The sequence below is a fragment of the Pyxicephalus adspersus genome, chromosome 10 (genome assembly GCF_032062135.1).
Source record: "Pyxicephalus adspersus chromosome 10, UCB_Pads_2.0, whole genome shotgun sequence".
NCBI lineage: Eukaryota > Metazoa > Chordata > Amphibia > Anura > Pyxicephalidae > Pyxicephalus > Pyxicephalus adspersus.
Window position 1 is genome coordinate 15800233 of NC_092867.1, and position 25370 is coordinate 15825602.

The 25370-nt window shown below is 40.6% G+C and overlaps 1 protein-coding gene across 1 annotated transcript in view; it reads left to right on the top strand.

Moving 5' to 3' along the window:
• Positions 1–3707: 3707 nt before the first annotated feature.
• Positions 3708–25370, top strand: part of PWWP2B (PWWP domain containing 2B) — a 28858-nt gene continuing 7195 nt past the window's right edge. The window contains 2 exon segments of the mRNA XM_072424239.1: positions 3708–3915; positions 11631–13311. Of these exon segments, the coding sequence (XP_072280340.1) occupies positions 3773–3915; positions 11631–13299 (1812 nt within the window). The 5' untranslated portion in view covers positions 3708–3772 and the 3' untranslated portion in view covers positions 13300–13311.

Here is a 25370-nt window from a genome sequence, read left to right on the forward strand (position 1 = left end):
CTCATAATGAATGGTGTTGCAATGTGGTAAGGCATGTCATTTACTGTAATGCACATCAGAAAATCAGCCCTTTTTTACTGTTTTAAGCATTAATAGAAATTGTACTATATGGTCACCATGGTCTTCTTAGAGTAGTTACCACACCATTCTTGTAATGTATTTGTGTGCTCTGACTGTGTGCCCTGTGTTGTGTTGAATGTCGGTTTTGTCACTGTGTGTGCTGTGCTGGTGTAATCTGTCTGTGTGCTGTGTGTTCTATGTACAGGTATCTGCTATTACTATTATTTCATATTATTTATAAAGCACCAACATTTGCTCCCTGACTCTGCTCAGAAGAGCTTACAATCTAAGAGGAGGGGGGCAGCAAATGTATGTGTGACTGCCCTAACTTTATGTGTGTCTGCTTAGGCTTCATGTATGTGTGTGTGTATATGTATGAGCACTCAATAAAAATAGATGATGTCCCTTCTTCTTATCTGCCGTATTGCACACTCAAGCTGTTAGGATTAGCATTGGTTGATGGGATATCCAAGCACATCATGGCTTCCCCTGCAGCTGCCAAGGCTGAATGAACTCCCATGCACCTGTGTGGAAGTTATGTCATTCTGACCCAGCTAATCAAGATGGCTGAGAATTGCAACAAGGATAGAAGAAAGAAAGAAATGGTGGTGTCCGAGACAGGAAACGGACAGGTGAGTATAACAGGGTTAAGTTCCGATTTAAGGTGGAGGAAAATGTAAAAAAAAATCAAAATTGTTGACAAGCAGGTCTTTAAATGTAGAAGTGACTGGCGATTTCCCTTCTGCAATAAAATAGACACACCTTCCCGATTGCAATTTTTTTTTTACCTGTCCTTGATGCAATGTGGGCGCTGCCATCTTCATCCGATCCTCTTCCAGGGGTCAGATCTTTGGTTATCTTGATTGGCCAAGTTGGGATGACATAACTCTTGCGCATATATGTGTGAGTTCATTCGGTATCGGCAGCCCCAGAGGATGCCGGGTTACCTGGCAAATCCCAGCATTCTCCACTGAGCTGTGCATGCAGGCATAAGAATGTTTTATTTCAGAAGAAACATCGTAATCATAAAAATCCTGCAAGCTTGCAATGCTGTAATGCTTTAAAGCATTCTGTTAGTAGAGGTAGCAGCAGATTTTACTTAATTCTTAATTCAAGATATGTTCAGCCAAACTGAGGCGAATTCAGATCCAGAATATGAAATTTTAGCCAATGTTTACCTTGTTACAAAGTTGCATGTAGGCTATCCCTGGTTGTATAAAAGAAAAAAGTGTACAAAAATGAAAAAATTATATAAAATACAAATAAAAATTGTATTTTCATGACACAACCATATTGTTGGATGATCTGGATGACATCTGCAGAAGCATGAAATTCTCTTGGTAGTGAATGCAATGTTATTTTAGTACAGTAATTGGAAACCCATGAAAAAGCATTGTTGTGCTAATTTGAGTCCTCCCCAATCCAACCTAATCTAATCTGAATGTTCTTCTTATATATATAATCTTTATTATTTTTTATTGTAGGGAGAAGCACAAATACACAGTGGAGTTTCCTGCACTTGTGGTCATCTCCCTGGGAGAACTTTCGTAATCATAGTATAACTCCTGCCAGATTATTATTATTAATATTAAACAGTATTTATATAGCACCAACATATTACACAGCGCTGTACATTAAATAGGAGTTGCAAATGACAGACAGATATAGACAATGACACAGGAGGAGAGGACCCTGCCCCGAAGAGCTTACAATCTAAGAGATAAGTATTACCTTTATTTATAAAGCACCAACATATTAGACAGTGTTGTACAATAAATAGGAACTGAAGATGACACATCTGCATACATATCAAGTACAAACAATGACACGGGAGGAGGACGCTGGTCAATGGAGCTTGCAATCTAATCTGTAGCTGTTTCAATTGAAGCCAAACCTATACACTGTACTCTATACGATTATTACATTGCTGTTTCCTACCAATCAGAATCATTCCGTAAGTTTTACATCTGAATGACAGAAATGTCATCTGGAAACTGAACTACATAAACATACATTTTCTTGCATTTTAGTGTATTTTTTTTATACATCAACCTACAGTTCCTCTGTGTCATAAATATATATTCCATCTATAAAGAGATTTACCAAAACTGCCACTTCTAGAACAAGGGCCTGATTTATGAAAGCTCTCTAAGGCGGGAGAAGATACACTTCACATCTGTAACCCTGGGTAATCCAGCAAACCTGGAATGGATTTCTTCAAAGTCATTTGCTTTTTGCTAGCAAATGTTTTCAATCCTCGACCACATTCTTTCCAGGTTAGCTGGATCGCCCAGGTTCATTGATGAAAGTGTAGCCTCTTCAGTCTTGGAGAACTTTATTTATTGGGATATTATTATGATCATATTATGGCCATGACTGATATTTCAGCATGGAACCAGAATGCTGTAATTTTATGAAATGTTGGTTAGAATTGGGTCTGTTAATAAAGCTGTGAATCTGACATTCACTGAAACATTCCTTGGTGGAGAATCATCCTGGTTCCAGGAATGTTTCAGTGAATGTCAGATTCACTGCTTTATAAACAGACCCCATAGTTTATGTAAAATAGTTTACCTAAATGATAGGAATACACTATGAGATTGTCTCTCCAAATCGATAGATATTACAATGTTGATTATGCTCAACGTCCATTTTTACCGATGTCTACAAGCATTTAATGGACCGGCCTTTTGTTCGACCTTCCATGAAAACACATGGACCTGGAAGATTCCCATCAATGAATGTTTGAGGGAATATCTGATTTCCCCTGCTTTATAAAAGCCTAAAAAGTGCATTTTTAACATGATGAATAACTAATAAATAAAAAAAAGAAAAACGCTTTGCCCAATCAATATTCAATCACCTAAGGCTAGGTATACACGTGCAATAATTATCGAAAACAAACGATCAACGATTATTGCCGAATATTTTGAACGATTGTGTTGTGCATAATTCTGTACATGCTGTAACAATACGATCGTTCAAATATAATCCACCAATAATGTACACACGCTAGATACTATCGTTCAAACGATGCCGGTTAGTGACATGTACAGGAGAAAGTGTATCACAGAACAATCCACCATCACTGAACGACAGTACACACAATAGACAGCTAATGATTGTCGCTCAATCAGTTCAGCCAGGTCGGTCGTTCGTTTCCAGCGGGATTTCTCGTTCTTTGGCGTCATTGACTAGTCGTTGTGCACTTTTTTTGTCAAGGATTATCGAACGATCTCTCGTGGAATTATTGCACGTGTGTAAGCAGTCTAACAAACAGAAATATAATTCTCAATGCGATAGTTCTGATTGGTCGGTCTGATGGTTGGAACATTTGGTACGTCTGTGTTCCGAACAATCCATAGGTTCTCTTTATTTTAATAATAGTGGAACACAAGAATGCAGACAAATGCCTGATAACAGAAATGCAATATTCCTAGCTTTGCAGGTAATGATAGGATTCCCATCTGTGACGTCACAATGCCAGCTGTCCTCCAATGGCGTCACAAAGGCCATAGGAAGGAGGGAGGGGGGAGAATAAGGGGAGGGGGCGGGGAAACCCTGTTGTGACGTCATTCCAATCCCAGGGCAGCGGCGGAGGGGGGGGGGAGGCGGTGTTGCCGGAGGTCAGACGGAAGAGTGAAGGGAGAGGAGGCGGAGGGGGTGCACTGTATAGGCCGGGGAGGGCTGGCATCCGGAAGCCAGGGCGAGCATGGAGGCCGAGGACGGGCAGGAGCTGCGGGTCGGCTCACTGGTGCCGGTCCTGGTGGAGCAGGTGGTGAATGATACGCTGCTGGTGAGCCTGAAGTGCGGCGAAAAGAACTACAGCGGTATCTTACTGGACTGCAGCAAGAAGTGAGTACCGGGCACCTATTAACCCTTCACATTACTTCCTCACACTTGGTTGCCTTGGTTACAGCTTCCCAGCTTTAGCAACTTTCAAACTGGCCAAGCTTTATCAAAACTCTGCAAGGGCAAAGCTTCCCATAGAACTCTTTGTGCTGGCTAGCTTGGTAAACTATCAGTGATCTGGGACGTTTTGGGTTGGGGGTGCTGATTTGGTACCTGCGCCCCCTATTCTGGTATAATAAAGCAGCTGAGCCCCTCTATATTAGCATGGAAACGCAAAATCTGATCCCGGGGATAGCAATATGGCGCCATTGTTTGCACCGGCCATGACTGGACTTGGCTGATATCGCTTCCCAATCTGTATAACCCACAGGCGAAATCTGATCGATTATTGATTGGAACTCTTCCACCACAAGCTTTGTACTCCATGCAAATCTGATTCAGAAAGCTGCCATGGCAGGCTTTGTGTCACATGATCCAATACAAAGCTATTGATCGCCCACCCCAGATACGGCCCTGCTGATATCAATCATCCTGGTAATAATCAGCAAAAATCTGATCAATATTGATTTGAAGGTTTGTGGCATAATACAAAGCAATGCTGCTATTGATCATTTACCCCAGAAACAGCCCGGCTAATATCGATCGATTCGCCTGGATCCATTTTGGCATGGGCGATCAATAGATTTGTATCAGATCATGTGGCATGAAGCTAGCAATGGCAGCCTGCTAGACGATATTCAATCAGATTGCATAAAGCTAATGGTGGAAACGGCCCAATCGATATTCAGATTTCAATTGGCCTGAATCATTTTAGTAGTGGATTGATATCAGCTGGGCTATTTATGTGGTGGTCGATCAAGAACTTCATTGCTTTTATTGGAGTAAAAGAAATGGAAATCTGAACAATATTCAGTCTAATGCACGGCATACAAAGCTATGTGTGGAAGCATTTCAATAAATATTTCAGATTTCTGCTATTCATTTGCTTGGATCGTTCTGGTAATCAATAGCGCAAATCTGATCAAATATTGATTGGAATGCTTCCACCTCCAGCTTTGTACTCCATACAAATCTGATTATTGTCCAGAAGGCTGCCATTGCTAGCTTTGTATCACTTAGTGCAGTATGTGGCTATCAATCGCCAACCCCAGAAATATCTCTGCTGATATTGATCAATTACCAGGACGATCCAGGCCAATAGCAGAAATCTGATCAAATATTGATTAAAAGGCTTCCACCTCAAACTTTATACTCCATGCAAACCTGACTATTGTTCAGAAGGCGGCCATCATTGTGTCACTTGATCCAAAATACAAAGCTGATCGCCCATCCCGGAAAATACCATTCTGATAATGGATGATCCAGGCCAATCAATAGCAGAAATCTGATTGAATATCATCGCTTCATATAAAGGATGCATTCACAAGCAATAATTGTTGATCGTTTCCAACGCCAAAAGACTGCACAGTGCATGAACGAGTGCTGTACTTACATCACCATTCTGCTCTATAGAGAGGGGAGGGGAAGAGCGACACCCCGCTGTGCTTTCTCCCCTTCCATTTCATTACAATCGTTTGGTGGATCCACCAGGACGGTTGTTTGGATGTCGAGCGCTATACATACACCAGATTCTCATCCCTGAGCCGATTATCGGATGAGAATCATCTGACGTGTGTACCCAGCCTAGGAAATGTGGCTGTCTTCCTGCTCATTCCTTCATGCTCCCGACCAGGCCTTTCCAATCCAAGTGTGACCGATATATTGATCAAAAATGCCCTCCAAATCAGTCATCTAACTTATTAAAGAACGTTGAATAATGTACAACCACCAGACCCATGCAGTCATACTAGATAGTGAATGGCCAACTTTGACATGTACTGTATAATAATCCTATATATATATATATATAATATTGTGTGTGTGTATATATAGAACACTAGCACATTAGTGTTTTTAGTGCATACAACAGTCATGATTTAATCTCCCTTTTCCACCGGTCTATAGACAGGCCATAGGATCAGGGCTTTTACATACACGTCCCTTAAATACATTTATTAGAGACCAGTGAAAGGGACATTATATGAATTCCTCGATTTACTTGGCCTATATTTGACCAAAAGTCCTAGGCCTGTGTGTGTGTTCTCCTCTTCCAAGCTACAGAATAAAGCAGCTCAGCTTCTACCCCCGATGAAATAAGATATTTTCTCTCCGATCATCTGGAAAGTAAATATTTCACCTTGCTTTGAAGTTCTAAGTTGTGTTAGCAGGTCATTGCTGGTCATAGACCCCTCTTCCACTTTCTAGAAACGTATGCCGTGTGCTCTCAGTGTACATTACATAACACAGAGTGTCTTTGTGTCCTGTACTGTAAATGACTACATGATTGTCGATCATTAGGGTGTAACTGAAAGGGGTAGGGGAGGATGGAAGTACTGCTAAGATCCTAGGGGGCCCGATAGAAGCTCTGCTTTGTGAATGCACGGCTGTGTGCTCATTCAAATTACACACCGGGGCAGAATTAAGCTGGATTTTATTTTCTTCATGTGCATATTGTGAATGAGATTCTTCAACCTGGGTTCCATGGAATCCTAGGGTTCCTCCAGAGGTTGTTAGGGGTTCCTTGAGCAATTTGTGCTTCTCAGGTTAGATACCACTGTTACCAATGGTCTTTTTGGCTATCTGTAAGCCTGCATACACACGTTCATTAATTGTCATAGCTTTCACAATCTTTTCCAAAGGCTGCACGATGCATAAACTAGTTCTGTACATACAGTACTGTTCTGCTGTATGGAGGCGGAGAATGATGGAGCGGCACCCAGCTGCGCTCGCTCCCCTTCACTTACATTACGATCGTCTGTGAATTCGCCAGAACGTATCCATGAACAACGATCGCTGTACACATGACAGATTCTTGTCCGATATCAGCCCTGAGATGTGTGTACTTAGCCTTGGGGGTGACACTTTTCCTAATGGCCGGTATTGTTAGAGGCATTTTTCCCAAGGACCACCATCCTAATGCACTGTGAGCGGGGGATATAGTAATCATAGCAGGGGTTCCCTGAAAACCTGAAAGTTATTTCAAGGGTTCCTCCATGTTAAAAAAGGCTGGTTTAAATGTGCTATTTCTCATTGCATTACCTAAATGATCCCTGTAGGGTTTGGTAGGGTAGTCATCCAGCCCCATGAATCAACAGCTACTAAGATTGAGTCGGCTGTGCAGAGTGTATTGTTCTCAGTCAGATGTGACTGGTAGCCTTGCACTGAGCATGGTGAACAATGGAAGGGGCTGCTGGGCCGACATCAGGCAGGATCTTGCCACCCTGAAGAACATAAATCCATCCAGTTATATGGAGAACTCCATAAACTCACATTGCCGGCTCTGCTGACCTTCCATGTTTATGCCACTGTAGGGAAGAAAAATAAATCATTCTAGGTAGATAAATTTAAGAGCTGTGGGGCTTGGAATAGGTTTCATGACCAGTCTGATCAGCGCTCCTACACCAGGTGCTGCCATTGGTCTCCTAAGGTGGTGAATGTCATCCAATTCTTGAGGATATTTAAACCAGACCTAAACTAAAAGTTTTTACTTTACATAAAAGGGTAGACAAACCCTTTCATATAAAGTAAAGGTATTCATTTTTTTGTTTTTAAATGCCACATTCTTTTTTTGGGAAAAAAAAAAGGTGAAGCCTATTGCCTTTCTGTCTTATCGCTGAGATACCACATCACGCATCCCGGAGGCTCCTGACTGCTCCTTCTGCGCATGCCCGATCTCCAGGGGCACTTTCTTACACTGAGGGTAAAGAGACGCCGCTTTCTTACACTGAGGGTAAAGAGACGCCGATCTTGCGCATGCGTAGTGAGATCGGCTTTTTTCCCCCTTTACAGCAGGCTACTTCACCCGATCCGGTACCTGCGCAGTGTGAGATCGCGTGACGTTGTCGGAAAAAGACAAGTGAAGATGGCGGCGCCTGGAGCTTCCTTCACACCAAGACAAAGAAAACTCCAGGACGCAGGATCCGATCAAGTAAAGGTCCAGTGCAATTGAGGGATCTGCAGAATTAAAGATAATTGTGTTTACATCTATTTTATTTACAAACTGCAAAGTTTGGGCATTATAAAAACCATGAGAAGCTAGAATTAGCATTTAGGATTTAAAAACACATAAATGTACAGAATCGGAACACCGTAGGCTCTCATTATGGTGCAGCAACCTTTTAGTTGCACCTCTGATTAGCAGGACAGGCTCGCACTCTTGCAGCAGCATGGACGCTGTATGACGTGATAATGAGAAATTTCATATATCTGGAGGATTGATTCTCCTGAGTATTGATAAGCTTTGCTTTTCCCATATCGGGTGGTAAAGAATAGTCAAGGACAATAGAGGAATGGCCGGAGACACTTGTCAGATGGTCTTTACCTTAGAATTAGATGGATCACTATCCATTTCATGATCCTTCCATTTAATATAGATAATCATCAGAGTTGCTTTCTGGCATAAATCTTTAGGTTGGCATTGTAAAAAAACAGAGGTGCTTAGGGCAGATAAGGAACATGAAAGGGCAGCTTGCAGGGCCTTGGCTATAATCAGCTTTAATGAATATAAGCCTTGCAGTGTGAAGTGGGGGAGGGGAGAGCATGCTTCTTTTAAGTGATCTGCTGCTGCCTTTCTCTGGTGTTGACTTAATTTTCCTTCAGTGCTGGGAAAAAAGAAGTCAATGTACAGAAGAGCATTGCAGCTGCCAAGGAGCCTTGTGGTTCTTTTAATATAAATGTAAAGTAAAAGAAGGTGTCAAGCTTTCCCATAGTCACTGTCTTTTATGATTGTAGTTTGAATTTACTGCAATTGTTTTGATGGTGAGGAAATCCCTTCCTCTTCTACTTTATACTGTAACGATCAGCAAATTGGTGGTGGGAGGTCGCTGTAAATAAAACATAAATACAAGTTCTCTTCCGAGGCATGGTATCTGTTATTTGGAATGACAAGAACTATATTTTACAGCTTCAGGATTCTCCCAAGCTGGGTGGAAGAAGCTGTAGGGGGGTGGCAGCCCCGGTATTGTGACCCAACTCTTCAGTAACCACCAAAAAACAGCCGGGTGGTTACTGAAAAGTGTTGGCTTGTGTGCCCAGCTCAAAGGGGCCGGGGAGGACACTGAGCTTTAAAGTGGAACTAAACCCCCAATATTCATCTGTGGTGCTGCTATTTTCTTCTTTCTTCACTTACTGCAGATGATCTTCGGCCATCTTGATGCCATGGAAGCAGATCCATGCAGGCGCTTGAGTTCATTCATTCTTGACACACGCAGGGGAAGTTGGCTATTCTGACAAGCAAAGCTGACGCTTCATATGCGCAGCTCAAGTTTTTTTCCTGATACCCAGGGTGATCTGGCAGGCATGAGGGATTATTGCAGAAAGGACACCGCCTGTCTTTTTCTGCAATAATCCACGATCACCTGCTTGATCGTGGATTACTAAATGTAGAGCGTTTGTTTGCTTCAAGTCCTATATGGACATCACTAGACACAATCTTTTCTTATTGTTTCTAGTGATGGATGAACAGATGTACATTGTATGCACAGCATCGTTCTGTCAGTCTTCTCCCCAGCCCCTTTTAGCTGGGCGCACCACCCAGCACATTTCACTAAACACCCGGCTGTTTTTGTGTTGTTAATGAAAACTGGGGTCACAATACAGGGGCTGCCACTGACCTTAAGACATTTCTGGGGGGAATACTGGTCTGTTCATTGTAAAGGAGTGGGTAAGACAAGCGAGCAGCACCCTCTTATGCTCTCCTCTATAGAAGTGTACAGCAGTCATTCCAAATTTGTGGCAGATTAATGAACAATGTTGGGACCGCTGAACATGTCAGATTTTCACCCAAAATGAACAGTCTTGCTCACCTTGAGCGACAATCATCTGAGCTATGTACGAAGCTTTACTCTTACCAAAATAACCAAAGGAGTCAGTGGAATGATAGGTGGAAAACGTAATCCTTACTGAATTGACTGTAGATATTAGAGAATATTTGAAGGCTTGGGGATTGTCCTGCTCATTTGTAGAACCCAAAACCTGTTAGCCAAATGTTGGTAGCTACCAATATTAACAAAACAGTAATATTGCCTTCTATTCAGACAAAAAACTGTTAATAACTCATCTTGTGTCTGTGGACATCTTTATTGAATAAAAGACAGCCAAGATTATTAACAAAAAATAAGTAAGTTACCATGGGCATTGTTTCCTCATTTGTATTTGGAACACCCTCAAGTGCAGGTCGTTAAAGTCCCATGAACTTTTACTGGGTGCTCACTGCAGGTTGCATTTCACCTGCTTTGCATTATACAACATTTCATTGTAAACAGTTCCTAATGAGTAGTGCTTGAGCTTCTGTCAAATGCTGTTTGCCTTTCAAATACAGATTAGCATTTGATTAGCTGTTATGCTGCAAATTGATTATTATTTAAACATATTTGTATTTGAAATGAGTGCTTGTGGATAATTATTCTCACAGTAAGTCAATGCAGACAATCGGGGTTCAGTTTGCTGGTCAGATTGGTGAATGATGACTTCTGATTGGTTGCTGTGGACTGTACATTCAATATTGTCTGTCTGGGTTGTAAGAATATCTGGGAATTATCTTTAAAGCAGAACTTAAGTCGCACTTTACAAAATCCATGATCGGGTAGGTGGGTATTGCAGACGGGGACAGGTCATATCCCCGCTGTAATAATCCATCCCACCTGCCTGATAGCCTTGGACCTGGCAATTCAAGATGGCAGAAGATTATCTCTAGAAAAAAGAAAAAGAAGCCGGGCACACCTTTTGATGGAGTGGGGATAGGTGAGGTTTTGTTCAGCTTTAAAGTGAGATTAAGCTGCCTGTGCTTGACCCTGTTTAAAGAATGCTAATTGCTTGGATGTATAGCTGCTCTTTGTTTCAGTGGAGTGGAGAGCACACATGAAACAAGCATGCCGCTAAGCACGGCACAGGTTATGTCAGTTAGTTGAATACTACCCCTTCATGTCAATGTATGCACATCAGTGACCAATTCCAAGCCATTCTACGGTGAAAGTTTGACTTCTGTTTTTGAGGAACAACTAGGTGCTTGATAAACCTAATCATAAACCTGCAAACAGCTTGGACAGTCTGAGGAGAGCAGTGATGGAACCGGTCTTACCTTTAGCAACGAGTTTTTCATTTCTAGGCAATAGACCTATTTGGGATGCTTTAGGTCAGCCTTTCATGATCTTCTGAACATGGGGGACCCTTGAAATAACAAGAACATTGACACAAACATCTGCTACCAAAGCAGAAAAAATGCTTTTTCACTGTGGGGGATCTCTATTGGTTCTTGTCACCACACATGGCCATAAAGTCTAAAATCAGGACCAGTGTTTAACTATTTGAAATGGGGGAAACCTTGAAATAAGAATTACATTGCCAATGAGAAGAATGTAACCCTTACAGATAGCCTAAAAGGTAATTGGTGTCACAGTTACCCGAAAGGTAAAAATTCCTCAAGGAACCTCACGAACCCTGGTTGAGAAACACTGCAAGTAAGTGCAATTAATTGGCAAAACTCTTCTTGCTCCTGCTGGGAATTACTTTCTGGATAAAAAGTTTACCTGTAACAGATCTTGTGACTCATGTGTATTTGGTTGAAATATCTGGGAATACAGAAAGAGCTTTTTCTAACATTTTGTTTTGTATTTCACTAGGTCTGGATTATTCTGCATGCCATCACCTTCTTTTCCGAAAAATGATGACTCTCCTAATAGCTCCTGTAACAGTATTCCTACAGATGCCAATTTCTCCCATCCGTTGTCAGAAACCCCTGTTCAAGACACTGGACTTCCCGTGAAAAGTAACACTGATCAAGATTCTCCACTTCTTCTTCCACCCCCGGGTACTGTTTCTTCCTATCCTCCATACTTTGAAGGTGCCCCTTTTCCCCCTCCTCTGTGGCTAAGACACTCATACAATCAGTGGGTACCTCAACCGCCCCCACGCAGTATTAAAAGGACGAAAAGGCGAGTTTCAAGGAACAGAGATTCTGGAAGGTTAACAATGAGCACGATAAGGCTGCGGCCTAGGCAGGTCCTTTGTGAGAAATGTAAAAACACGTTAAATTCAGAGGAGTCTCCTAAGGATAAAAACAAAGAGCAGCAAAACACTAGAGGTGGCAAAAGAATACAAAGTGAAGATAAGGAAAAACAGAAAGTAGAGTCTGATCCTGAAGAGAGAAAAATGACAAAGGAGAGGAGGCAGGAGAATAGTTCTAGTATAGACTTATTACAAAGGACTCCCTCCAAAGATTTAATACATAGGAGTCCTGTCATAAAGATCTCATATAGTACACCGCAAGGCAAAGGGGAAGTGGTTAAGATTCCATCACGTGTACATGGATCTGTTGAGCCATTTTGTTTAAACCAAACCCAAGAAAATAAAAGCAGGGACCAAGAGCTATCCAAAGACTCTGAACGCTGTCGAGCTTCCAGATCAAGAGAAAGTCAGGTGGCTTCTCTTCCGAAAATAAAGTTATCTAAGCCAATACATTCCAATGTAGATATTCCACCACCCAAAATCAGGATTAGGCCTCAAAGGGTTAATGATGGACAAAATGTTTCGGTATATAAATCTGAGTTAGTTGACCAGCTAAATGCAGAGACCAGAATGCAGAGACTGCAGGGCAGTCAAGAGTCGGAAACGGATTCCTCTGCCTATTACATGGACAGTTCTGCAGACAGAAGTTATGATGTGTCTTTGGGAAGCTCTGGGGAAGATGATGACTTCAAAGAATTTCCACACGGCAAAGATGGACATAACCTGAATTTACTTGTGAATTTTCGGAAAAGGAAAGCAGATTCCTCTAGCGCATCTTTGTGCAGCAATGACAGCCTGGATGAATCAAAGTCGTCTTGACTGGAATTAAATAGGATGGATTTTTGTGACCTCATGCCTGGTGACGATGTTTCGGTGTCATCTTCTAAAGATGAACAGAAAACTGTCCCACCTCTAATGGTTAGACTTCACTCTAAAAGCGTATCAAATTGTATCACTGTAGATGGAAAGACTATTTCAGTAGGAGATATTGTATGGGGGAAGGTCCATGGCTTTCCTTGGTGGCCTGCCCGTGTACTGAGTATTAACGTTAACCAAAAGGAAAACGGTGACCCTTCATGGCAAGAAGCAACAGTTTCCTGGTTTGGTTCTCCAACAACTTCAAGTTTGTCGGTTTCAAAACTTTCTTCCTTTTCAGAATTTTTTAAACTAAGATTCAATAAAAAGAAAAAAGGATTGTACCGTAAAGCTATTACTGAAGCTGCCAAGGCTACTAATCACCTGACTCCAGAAATTAGGGAACTCTTAATGCAATGTGAAACGTAATTTGTTTTAGAGGTAAGTTAAAATAATTTTTTTTCAGGTTGTATGGTACCTCGAAAAATCCTATGAGACAATGTCTGGTTCCCTCATGGTTTATTTTAACTGGTTTACTTTGTTTTAATGTTCTGTGTGTAGGAACTTTTCTGTATACCAAATATGATGTCAAATCATTTCTAGACAGCTGGAAAGAGAATGGCTGGGTGGGCTCATGTATGATAAAAATGTCCATGTTCACTGCCATTGTGTCTGCTTTCGTTTTTTTTTTTTTTTTTTTTTAGCTTTACATAGATTTGGCTATTTACAGTCTTTTTTTCCCTAACATGCAAGTAACTGGTCCATATATATGTAGCACCTGACTGTCCTGTACATTCAAAACCCGTGTTGGTGAGGGAGCTAGTTACAACTAACCACTTCCTTGGATATGGACAGCCACCATGCAAATTATTTTACCTACCCTGCAATTCAGAGGTTTCGACCTGACATTAAACAAGCACTTTTCAAGCACCTATATCACAAGGATACTGGGTGGACATGTTTTGGCTACTTGTAATTTGCATGGGTTAATGGCAGCTGGAAATGTTGTGGACAACGTATTTACTACTTCATCAACAGCTTACAGTGCATAAGTCTGGTGGTCAGTGAGAAAAATGTCACCTTACAAATGCATAAATAATTCATTGCTGGTTACTGATCTGGTGGTACAAATAGAACATAGCTCAAGGAAGTGCTGGGTTCAGCCATCTTCTTCCTATCTCCTATCTCACCTGATCTCACACTGCGCAGGCCTGAGATTGGCTGACGTAGATGGGTGAAAAAGGGTGCCGATCTCATTGCGGATGTGCAGAAGGAGCAGCCAGAAGCCTCCCGGGATCGGTGACATATGTATCCTGGGGGCTGTGCCCTTCCATTCTTTTCATCAAGACAAAAAAGCTTAGGGGCTTTACCTTTTTATTTAAAAAAGGGTTTTAAATTTCCTTCCCCCCAAAAAAAAGTTGTTGCCTACCATTTTATGTAAGATAAAAATTTTAGTTTAGGTCCACTTTAAGCATTAATTGAGTATTATATCATCATATCCTAAATTTTGGCAGGGGTTCCCCATGTGACCTGAAAGTTATTTCAAGGGTTCCCCTATTTTAAAAAGTTGGGAAAGTCTGTTCTTGAGAAACCCTAGTTGAGAAACACTGCTCTAGATCTTATGCTTCATGGCCATGTGTGGTGACAAGGACCAATAAAGTTCTCACATTTTGTAAAAGGGATTTTTGTTGCTTTAATAGCAGATGTTTGTGTCTATGTGCTTATCCATGGTGACCTGGAAACATGATAAAATGTTTTAACGTAAATAGATTTGACATTTCTACCAACATTAAGGGTTTTTTTGTGAAATGTAATTGCATTGGTAAGTAAAAATGTAGGGGCTAAAGTCAAAGATCTTTTGATATACCTAATGAATGGGCATTTTGATTTTCTTTTGTTTTAGAGTCATAGACATTGGGGCTCAAGGCATTGTTTAATCAACAGAACAGCAGGAAGCCTTACTGATACTTTAATGGCTGATGACAAGACAATACCCTGTCCCAGCTAACTGATCACAATCATGTCTTGGGAGATTAGCCAGCTATGTATCTGGGGGGGATGGGGTGAAAATGTTTTGTCAGTCTTGGTATAATGGTTCAGTACCAATTATAATCGTTTTAAGATGTGCACGGCCTAAAACACATCAGCAAATCCACTGGCAGTTTTGTGCTTAACGGACATACTCATTTATAATATTTAGATTCTCCTAATCATTCATACATCTAAAATAAAATGTGTTCTTTTTTACAATCAGTTTTCAAAACACCTCTAATTTGTCCAGTTAGGAAAAATGCTGCAGCATCAGGATTCAGTACTACTAAAAAAAAATACTCTAGGAGTATTAAAGGCCCCGACATAATATATGACCTGTGGTGGTCAGTGGGAGGAATATAGTCCACATCGTTTTGGTGTTTTCCTACGCTTTTTTAGCTGGGCTCACCATCCGGCAATTCTCAGCTACCACCCGGTTGTTTTAAGTGGTTGCTGAAGGGTTGGGTCACAATACAGCGGCTGTCACCCACCTACAATTTCTTTCCACCCAGCTTTAAAAATTTTCTGGGGTAAACCTCACAGCTGGGACTGACCTCACAGCTGGGACTATACAGCCTCGCCCAAAATCTTCCCGATTATCAAATCCTGGAATGCCGCGATCCTAAGAATGCCAACTCTACAAATGAATCAGTCTGACTTATGCTGGACTGAGCTTGAAAATTGTTTTACAGCCTGTTTCTGATCTTCAACAGGGAGCTGATGGTTCCCTCAAATGCGTGGATTAATTTTGTGCAAAACCCATTGAAAGCTTGCTGTACATAATAATGTATAAGAAATAAAGATCACCTTTGAAGCAGAACTTAACCCCTGCGTTACTCGCCTGTTAACGTTCCCCTGCAGGGTGCTGCCATCTTCTTTTTTCAATTCCCTTCTTGCAATCTTCGACCATTGGATTGGCTGGGCCCGGATGACATGTTTTCCACTGGCGCACGGGAATTTACTCATTCTCTGCACATGCATGGAATGACGGGTATGCTAGCAACTAAAGTTCTTGCTGCACATGCGCATCTCAGCTCTTTCGCCAGAAATCCAGAGCAATCAGGCAGGTAAGAGGGAATATTGCAGAAGGCTCATTGCCTTTTACCTTTCTGCAATAATGGCCTGCCTGCATTTTCAAAAGTGTAACTTTTAGTTCTGTTTTATTAGAAAAGATTGTGAACAGGCAGGCAAGTATATATTATTACAGAACGAACATAGTTTGTATGTATTCACTGTCTGCATGCACTTTCTATGCTACATCAATATTTGTGTTCGTTTCCTCTGGGTACATTAATTCCTCCCACAATCCAAACATAAATGAGTAGGTATATTGGATTCTACCCAAGCAGGCCTTATTATGTTTGCCTGAGAGTGACAGCAGATTGTAAGGTGTTCTAAAGGGAAAGAGTGTCACGGCTGTATGGATTAGAAAAATAAATTGGCAGACGTACTTATTTACAGCTTTTGGTTTAAGTTACTTTTCAACAAAAGGCTAACATGGGATCTTGCCTTCAGATCTTTTTCAGAACAGTTCAGGCCAGAATTCTAATTACTATTTATCAAGCTCTGCATTACGATGTAAGGGTATGTGCAGACCTGCTTTGGGAACTAAAGTCCCACTTTGAAAATTAGCGATTCAGACAGGAATTTATTGCAAAAAGGGGCAGGTTCATGTTCTTTCTACAATAACTATTCTTACTTGCCTTATTGCGGGCCAGCTGTCAAAGTTTGCTAAGCAGCACATGCTCAGTGAGCATGCTTTGTTGCAAGTGGTACCTGGAAATCCCGGCTTCCCTTGTGCATGTCGATATTTGAACTCTCCTTTAGGAGTTATGGCACCCTGGTCCAGCCAATCAGGATTTATCATTTCACTATAACAACATAGCTCTTTCACCATTTTTTTTTCCTTTCAAAAGTATTACTACGTTTTCCATTGAATTACTAACTTCCTGTAATGAGATGATGACCTTACATTTAAATCTCAATCGGCACTGCCTAGTTCACCGTTCTGAATTGCAGAACACCACCTTCTATGTACACTGATCATATACGCAGCATTATTATAAGGAAGGTTTGAAATACAGGGTAGATGTAAAATGTGTTGCATTTTCTTTTTCTCATCGCATTATATCGTATACCATCTTTTTGTCTAAGTACTGACAAAAAAATGTTATACAAAATATTTCATTTAAAGAGGAATTAAACCTGTGCTACCCTCTCATCCTCTTTCCATCACAGATTGCCGCCATCTTCCTTCTTTTCTATTTCCTCCTTACAATCTTAGGCCATCTGGAGGTCCATTATGAACACATAAAATGGAGGAGTCCCCATCCTATTCCTTTTAATTACAGCTAGATAATTGTCTCTTGGTGTTAATTAGCCACAGAATGTATGTAATTTAAATGTGTCAGTAATTACAGACCTCGGCTGACACCCCTGCTGAGAAGAAAAATATCAAAGTGGCTTCTGCCTATCAAAGTGTTTTTTTTCTCTCCCTTGTGGGGGATAAAAGAGGTTGACTCTATGGGCGTAGCAATACTGGCAGATGTCTTAAAAAGACATGCAAAATGAATAACTTCCCTCTTATAGGAGAAAGGAAAATATTGGTTCTGGTTACATATAGATTGTTGGTGAAGTAAGGGAATTTAGTGGTGTGATAACGAACGCTTCCAAGAGTGGGGAACTCCTGTTGGTCCTCATCAGATTGTTGGAGTGTTATTGCTTTGAAAGGTATGTTAGATACCTTTTGCATCATCGGTCAGGATTTTATTGTGGAGAGGGTCAGGTGATTTCCCTTGCATGATAAGCATTCCTAGGCTACGTACACATGTGCAATTGTTCTCGCTCGATAATCGGCTCAGGGCCCATATCAGGCGATAATCTTATGTGTGTACAGTGCTCTGGCGGATCCAGACGATGGACGACAAACGATCCTAATGGGAGTGAAGGGGGAGAGGGCAGCGGGGTGCGGCTCTGTCGTTCTCCCCCTCTCCTCTCTATAGAGCAGAACTGTGCTGTATGTTCAGCACTCGTTCATGCATCAAGCAGTCGTTAGTCGTTGGAAAGGATCATGAAAGACCCTTTCCAACGAAAATGATGGCATGAGTGTACATACCCTTACTCTGGAACTTGCATCATCCCCAGTAAAGAGAAGGAAGAAGATAGCAGCACAATGCGACGGATTGGGGACAGGGGAGTATAGCGGAGTTGAGTTCTGCCTTCAGTATTGCCACGTTGGCTTTCCTTGGTACTCCAATTGGTATTTATTTGAACTAAAGCTCAAATTTGTTTTGCAGAAAGGGACAGGAGATGTCCCTTCTGCAAGATTTGAGAGATCTGAGCAGTGATTCCTCTCTTATCAGAGGGCTTAGTCTGAGGTTCCTATGAGAGCTGCAAACCATTCTATTCTGTTGTGCTATCTATAGCCATCCTATAATGCTCAGGGAATTGTTTGACATGCAGTTATTTTTATTTGTAAAACATAGATAGTATCTAGGAAGTGGAAAAAATTATCCTAAACTGTTTTAAAGGACCTGTACTCTTTTAAGCTCCTGTGGGAGATGTTTCGCTAGAAGTTGTGATTTTATAATTTTCCGTTAATATCTTCAAAAATTGTGTCATTCTATTTGCTGCAGAGGATAATTTGATAAATGTAACTTTGTAAAAATATTTAAAGGGCAATAACTATTCTGCCCTTAGGAACTTTTCTTACATTTACTTTGTAAACTGTCCCTCTCTAAACCTGCAGCTTCTGGTCTCTTGCCACGCTGGAATATCCATCTTTTTGGCTTTCGTGATCTAGAGACATTGGTTGGCTCGGCCAGAAAGTTCACCAAAGTTTATTCAACCTGGCTCTTAGCACGAGCTCCTGGTATCGTACAGCAATCTGTGTACAATTTGCCAGATCTCTAAATGACCAACAGGAAGAATAGCTTTTGTTTTTTGTTGGGGAGAATGTGGCCTTCAGCCTGTTTGTGGGGCACTTTCTCATTCCTACCTTCATATTAAATGATCACTAATTATAGTTTGAGATGACAAGAATTGGGCACATGTATGGGGCTCTAAACCAGGAATTTGTTTGGAAATCCAAAGTGGGAAAAAAGTGACCCCCAACAATGTGGTTAGTTAGGTATTGGACCTCGAAAGAAAGATTTGAAAGATCTCAGTTGTCCTTGTTCTTCCTCGTATGATGGCCTTTTCCTTTCTGTACTTGAAAATAATTGCAAGCCAGTGCATTTTCACCTGTTTCCCTCTTACATTCTATCATGTTAAGAAATTATTTGGAATCAATCTTAGTCCCAAGGTTTTTGACATATCTACAGCAATAAGGGAGGCCAAATGAATAGGTCACATATGTAGCTAAATCTGTAGAGTTGTAACATTGAATGCTCCTGTTGCTTTAACATAACTATTAAACAGGATTTATATAGCGCCAACATATTATGCAGCACTGTACATTAAATAGGGGTTGCAAATGACAGACGGATACAGACAGTGACAGAGGAGCACCCTGTGAGCTTAAAATCTAAGATGTAGGGGAAGCAGCACACACTAGGAGGGAGATATGGAGGAGTTTAAGAGACGGAAGACACAGGTAGGCAAAGTTTGAAAATTTGGTTTTTGAGGGCTCTTTTAAATGAGGAGATAGTAGAAGCAAGCAGAATAAGATGAGGAAGACCATTACAGAGACTTGGGGCAGCTCTTGAAAAGTCTTAACGCAATGCGTGTGATGAGGTTATTAGTGAGGAAGTCATTAGTAGGTCATTGGAGGAGCGAAGAGAGCGGCTAGGGGAGTATTTTTCTACCAGATCAGAAAGGTAAGTGGGACAAGAACTGTGGAGGGATTTGAAGGCAAAGCACAGGAGCTTGAATATGATTTCTCAGGTGAAATGGAAGCCAATGAAGAGAACTGCAAAGAGATGCATGAAGAGGAGCGGTGAGTATGTATTCAGTTGATATTTCAGTTAATTCTTACATACAAATATATCTGACCTTTTAAATGGAAATAACTCCTATGCAGTGTTTCATTTACTTTTGGCTTGGCTCATATTGGGCTCTATTCTCTAAAGTGCTCTTTGTCTGCATTTTGTAATGCCTACAAATCATTTTTTAAAATATGCGTCATTAATATTTATCGTTTCTTTCAGAAATATGTACTTATGTGCACAGCAAAATGCTGCATTCAAAAAATCATGTTCCTGACCTTGTCATCCGGAACTTGGATATCATAAATTATATAGCTATGGTATCCTCATAAACCACTGGAATGGAGGGGTGCTGGGAAAAAGTCTGGCATCAACTTTCTTCTTCGGGCTTCACATTTATTTGATCCTCCCACCAGCTGAATTCAGAAATGAAAGCAAATGCAGTATACAAGCACATTTGGTCCAGCACTTTGTGTTTACTTATTGGCCTGATTGCTATTGGAATTCAATAGGCTTCAGCTATGAACTGCAAAAGCAGACAGGCCTTGCACATATCAATATTTCTTCATTTGTTTAACGTAAATCTAAATCCCAGATACTCACTAGTCCCTATTCCCTCGCAGAGAGCTGACATATTATTCTTTCTTCTCTTCCTGTAGACAATCTTCGGCCATCTTGATTGACGTTTATTCATTGCCAGCATGTGCCAAGGGAAGCCAGGATTGCCAAGCATCCTGGCGACATAGCTTGAAGCTGCACATGTGAGGCTTAGCTTTTTTCGAGATGCTCAGAGCGATCAGGCAGGTATGAGGGATTATTGCAGAAGGGAAATCCCTTGTCCCTTTCTGCAATAATGACCTCCCTGACCATGTATTCTTAAAAGTGGAACTTTAGTTCTGCTTTAAACTCTGAACAGGCAGTGACTGATCGTGAGTGCATAGTATGGATGGAGTGGATCAATTTTGCAAAAATCAAAGTGAGATTAATTTTATGCTAAATAAGACTGCCGAGAGTCAATTGTAAGGTATATTTGTTACAGAGGAAAAAATGTTGTAGATTTGACACAATGCAAGGTTTACAGGTGTATCACACAACTGTTAGCTTTTGTTGTACAGATCAGGCATTGGCTTTGCATTTTGTTTGAAAAGTTTACATAAAGTGACAAAAAGGCCTGTTCTGTATGCCTTGTGAACAAGGCTTTACTATTATAAACCAAACAGGTTTACTTCAATTGCAATATGTAAAAGTTGTGCATTTTATGAATAATCACTTTCAGGGAATGGTTACAAGAAGTAGCTGCACTTGTCTCCAGATTTCTTGTGTGTCATCGGCAGCTGTTAGCAGATCTGCTACTAATGAGAATCAGCTGAAGCAGTAGCGATAACTGATGAAGCCGCCTTCCATCTGACTGTTTGTGTCACCAATACTACTGTAAAGATGTCCTTGGAGACATTGGGATCTAGCAGGAAGTATTGGGTATTTCATGCGTATATAATACTACACATCTATAATGCATGCTATCTACTGCCCATCTTTAATCACATCCACACTTTCAGAATTGTGCTCCAGTGACCCGGATCCATCAGTACTTTTTTTTTCTTTAACTAAAGAACACAGCTGTGCGTCCTATTCCTTAAATGTATCTCATTTCTAATGCAGCAACCCTGACTTTCCCATATATATTTGGTTATGTGATGGTGCACAATATTAGCTGAAAGAAAAGTTTGCTTTTCTGTGAAAACTGGGTACTCTTTAAAATAGATGTATTTTTGCACTGATATACAAAATATATAAAACTCTTAGGCTACCTACAAACATCAGATGATTCTCATCTGTTAATCGATTCAGGGCTGATATCGGACAAGAATCTGTCCGTCCTAGCCAATCCACAGATGGTGAACAGGGAACAATCTAATAAAAGTGAAGGGAAGCGTGCACAGCAGGGCGCCACTCTGTCATTCTCCCCCATCCCCTCTCCATAGAGCAGAACACCACTGTATGTACACCACTCGTCGTGAAAAGGATCATGAAAATCCTTTACAACAACAAATATTGCACGTGTGTACCCAGCCTTAGGATCCGCTTTAGAACTTCTTTGAGGTCAGGGAACGTGTGGGGCTCCCCACAGCTTGCACCCTGCTAGCTGCTCTGTCACTTTTAGCTTGAACACAAATATCAAATAATGCATATTTAGGGACCTTAGCCAGGGAGAAATCAATATTCAAACTTACACCACTAATACAAAATAAATAAACTAACTGAATAAATGGAACACTTAATCTAACTTGACGTCCCCATCAATATAGATTCATTTGGTGTGTGATGACCCTTGGCCATGTTAGGACTGCTGGTGAGGTTAAAGTGCTGATGCTGCTTCTTTTCACCCTAAATAGTTTTCTATGCCTGCAGCCACCCATTGAAAATTCATGGAGGAGGAAATTATCATTTCTGCTCCCTGTTTGAAAATGTTTGGACACTGTTTTTTTTAAGAAAAACAATATCAAAGTGAGGCAATCCAATGTCATCATTAAAGTGCATTCATGAGTTTGCCACTTTGGTTTATAGCATAGAGAAACTCATTGAGCAAATTAACCCCACTCCTACCCCCTTATGAAGGAAGGCCATACGTAAATCCACTACATCTGTTCCTTTGACATCTCCATTTCCGCTGAACAAGCACTACATATGCATCAACAGTCCCTTTGCTCTGAATTCATTGCCTGCTGACTCTGAGAGTATTTATAATGTGTGCAGCGGAAACCATGCATGAGACAGGGACACCCAATACCAGCATGGAAAAATGCAGGAGGGCCTGTGTACATCAAATCCAGAGAATAAATCAAGCAAAATATCAGCTCATCTGAGCCACTAATTAGTTTCTGACTAATGGGTTGCCCCAAATGGGTTTCCCAAAATGGCCAATTCTTTCAGGTTGTTCCGTCTGCAGCTTCTTCATGCAGCAAAGAGAAATCTAAATATTTTTTTTTATATATATATATATATATATATATATATATATATATATATATATAATAAAAAGACGGGAGCTGAGACTGAGGTCGGGCTAGGTAAATGTAGACCTAGAAATAGGAGGCTTCATCACATCTAAAGCACTACAAAGCCTCTGGTCTCCAGGTCCCAGATAAACTTCTTCTTGCTGCCGGGTTGCCATATGATAAAATGTAAGAGATTCAGTTACATAATTATGTATTTTGCTAATATTACACTAATACTTTTATCATGGGCTATACAATGTAATACTAATATTATACAAACACTTTGAGCTATTTGACAGTTACTGAAAAAAATGGGTTTGGAACCATTGTTATCAAGGATCAATCAGATCCTGTTACATTTTATGTCTTATAAATGAGCTTGAAATAGTGTCTGAAAAATCAATAATACAAAGCTTGCTAATGAAACTTTCATTTGTGTGTTTGCTGAAGGTGTGAAAGTTTTTTTTGTTTTACTTTTATTTAAAGGCGTTTTTCTGCTGTCTTAATGTGTATGCTTTGTAAATAATGATTCTTTAGGAGTTGGCATATGATGAGTCAAATTATCAGGATATCCTTTTTCTATTGTACTGATCTATAAGAAAGATTACTCGACAAGCTGTGTATCATGGTTTTCCTCCATGTCCCTTGGGCAAAAAAATAACTCATAGTACTCATACTTCCTTTACTCCATCAAGTTTATTCATGTGATTGTGACAGTCAGATGAATTCATTATATGGATATTTCTACAGTGGTTTGTTGTTACTTGAAGTGCTGACCTCTGGTATTATATGCTAGATTTTAGATGCCCCTAGGATTGTTTCAAAGGGAACAATCAAGAACTACTGCTAGGTAAAATCCGTTACATGGGGAAACAAATCCTAACAACATCTAAACTCAACCATATACATGCATTAAATAGATCAAACTTTTTGGAATGTTTGACAGCAAAAATGAATACATTACATTGAAGGAATCTGGTTCCTTGAATGTTGGATCCCAGGCCAAACCTCTAATAGGTTTATCGATCGTTTTCATATCTTTACTTTACCTGATCTTTAGCTGTAGGTGACTTTTAATTGTTTGGGTGAAAATTCTGCTTTCTCACATTTTTGTTTTTTTCTTTGGGGTAAAGAGAGTTTGAATAAGAGACAGCAGGATTCTGCATGATACCATTGCAAATCGGGTATGGAGTTGACGGGTCTCGCCATGTCGACGTGTTTCCTCTATTTTCTCCCTAAGGCTGCATACACATGTACAATATCCATGACCGTGCCATTCTGTTCTTTGGAGGGGGAAGAAAGAGCTGCGGTCTCCTCTTTGACTTGTATAGCAACAGTTCCCCATCACTCGTTCATGGATCTGTCTTGATGGACGTCAGGTGACCAATGTACACGTCAGATTCTTGCTCGCAACATGCCCAACTATTTATATCGAAAGAGATTCTTTTGATGTTTGTACATAGCCCTACGTGCCATCTATCCAAATAATCTACATTCTCCATTACTGCTAATGTCTCCTTATTCTTTTCCTTTTTTTACTCAGTGGGTTATCCTGTGTTTCATTGGTAAGAACTGATCATTGAAATCCTTTATATGATATGGTCTGACTATAATAAATCAATCAAGAATAATACTCGTTATTTCTACAATAGGTCCAATCCCACAGAAGAGCTATTAGAGAGCAAATTGCTGAAAATGTAATGTGTGTCACAGCAATAATACGGGCTACAGACAAATCCAAGTGCCATTGCTGACCCCTGTCCACCACAATGGCCTGCATTTGGCATTTGAGCATAAGACCTTCATAGTGAAGATGCAGAAGATGCCCTGGTCTAACATCATGTGTGTCTTTTTGCAGATGGTGTGTGTGTGTGTTCATTGTTTACCAGGGAAATAATGCAAGCAGAAGGTCTTCTGTGATGAGTCAGAACTTTTAGCTGCACAGGATAGCTGCACAAGATAGCTACACAATATCAGGAAGGTGGTTTTAATGTTTTACCTGATCATTGTATGTTGTTTTGTGATAATATATAGTTGTAAATAATACATAAAAAATGAGCAATATTCTGCACCCTCATCTTCAGCCTTGCACAGTTATGTACATTTCTCTGCAATACTGAAATTGGTTGCTCTGATTTCACTGCACACTGCAAGTTCTCTGTTTGCATTAAATGCTGCAGCAAGTCAGAGCCTACCTGTTTTCCTGACTAAAAGACATCAAGAATCAGCTGGGCTTTGCCTTTGCAGCCTTTTAGTTCTTCCCACACCTTTTTAATCATTGGCGTTCCATTGATATTGAGGAGTCACACACTAGCATACTGTGGGTTTTTTGCAAATGCAGTCTGGAAAGTTTTTTTTAGATAGCTATGCTCCTTTTTGTCTGTTTAGTGCTCCCACCCTAATACATCATGGGAGCCCCATGTTCTCCCCAGACCCTTTTAGTTGGCCGGCTGTTTTTGGGTGGTTACTAAAAAGTTGGGTCACAATACAGGTGCTGCCACCCGCCTATAGCTTCTTCCCACCCAGTTAAAAAATAATTCTGGGGAAA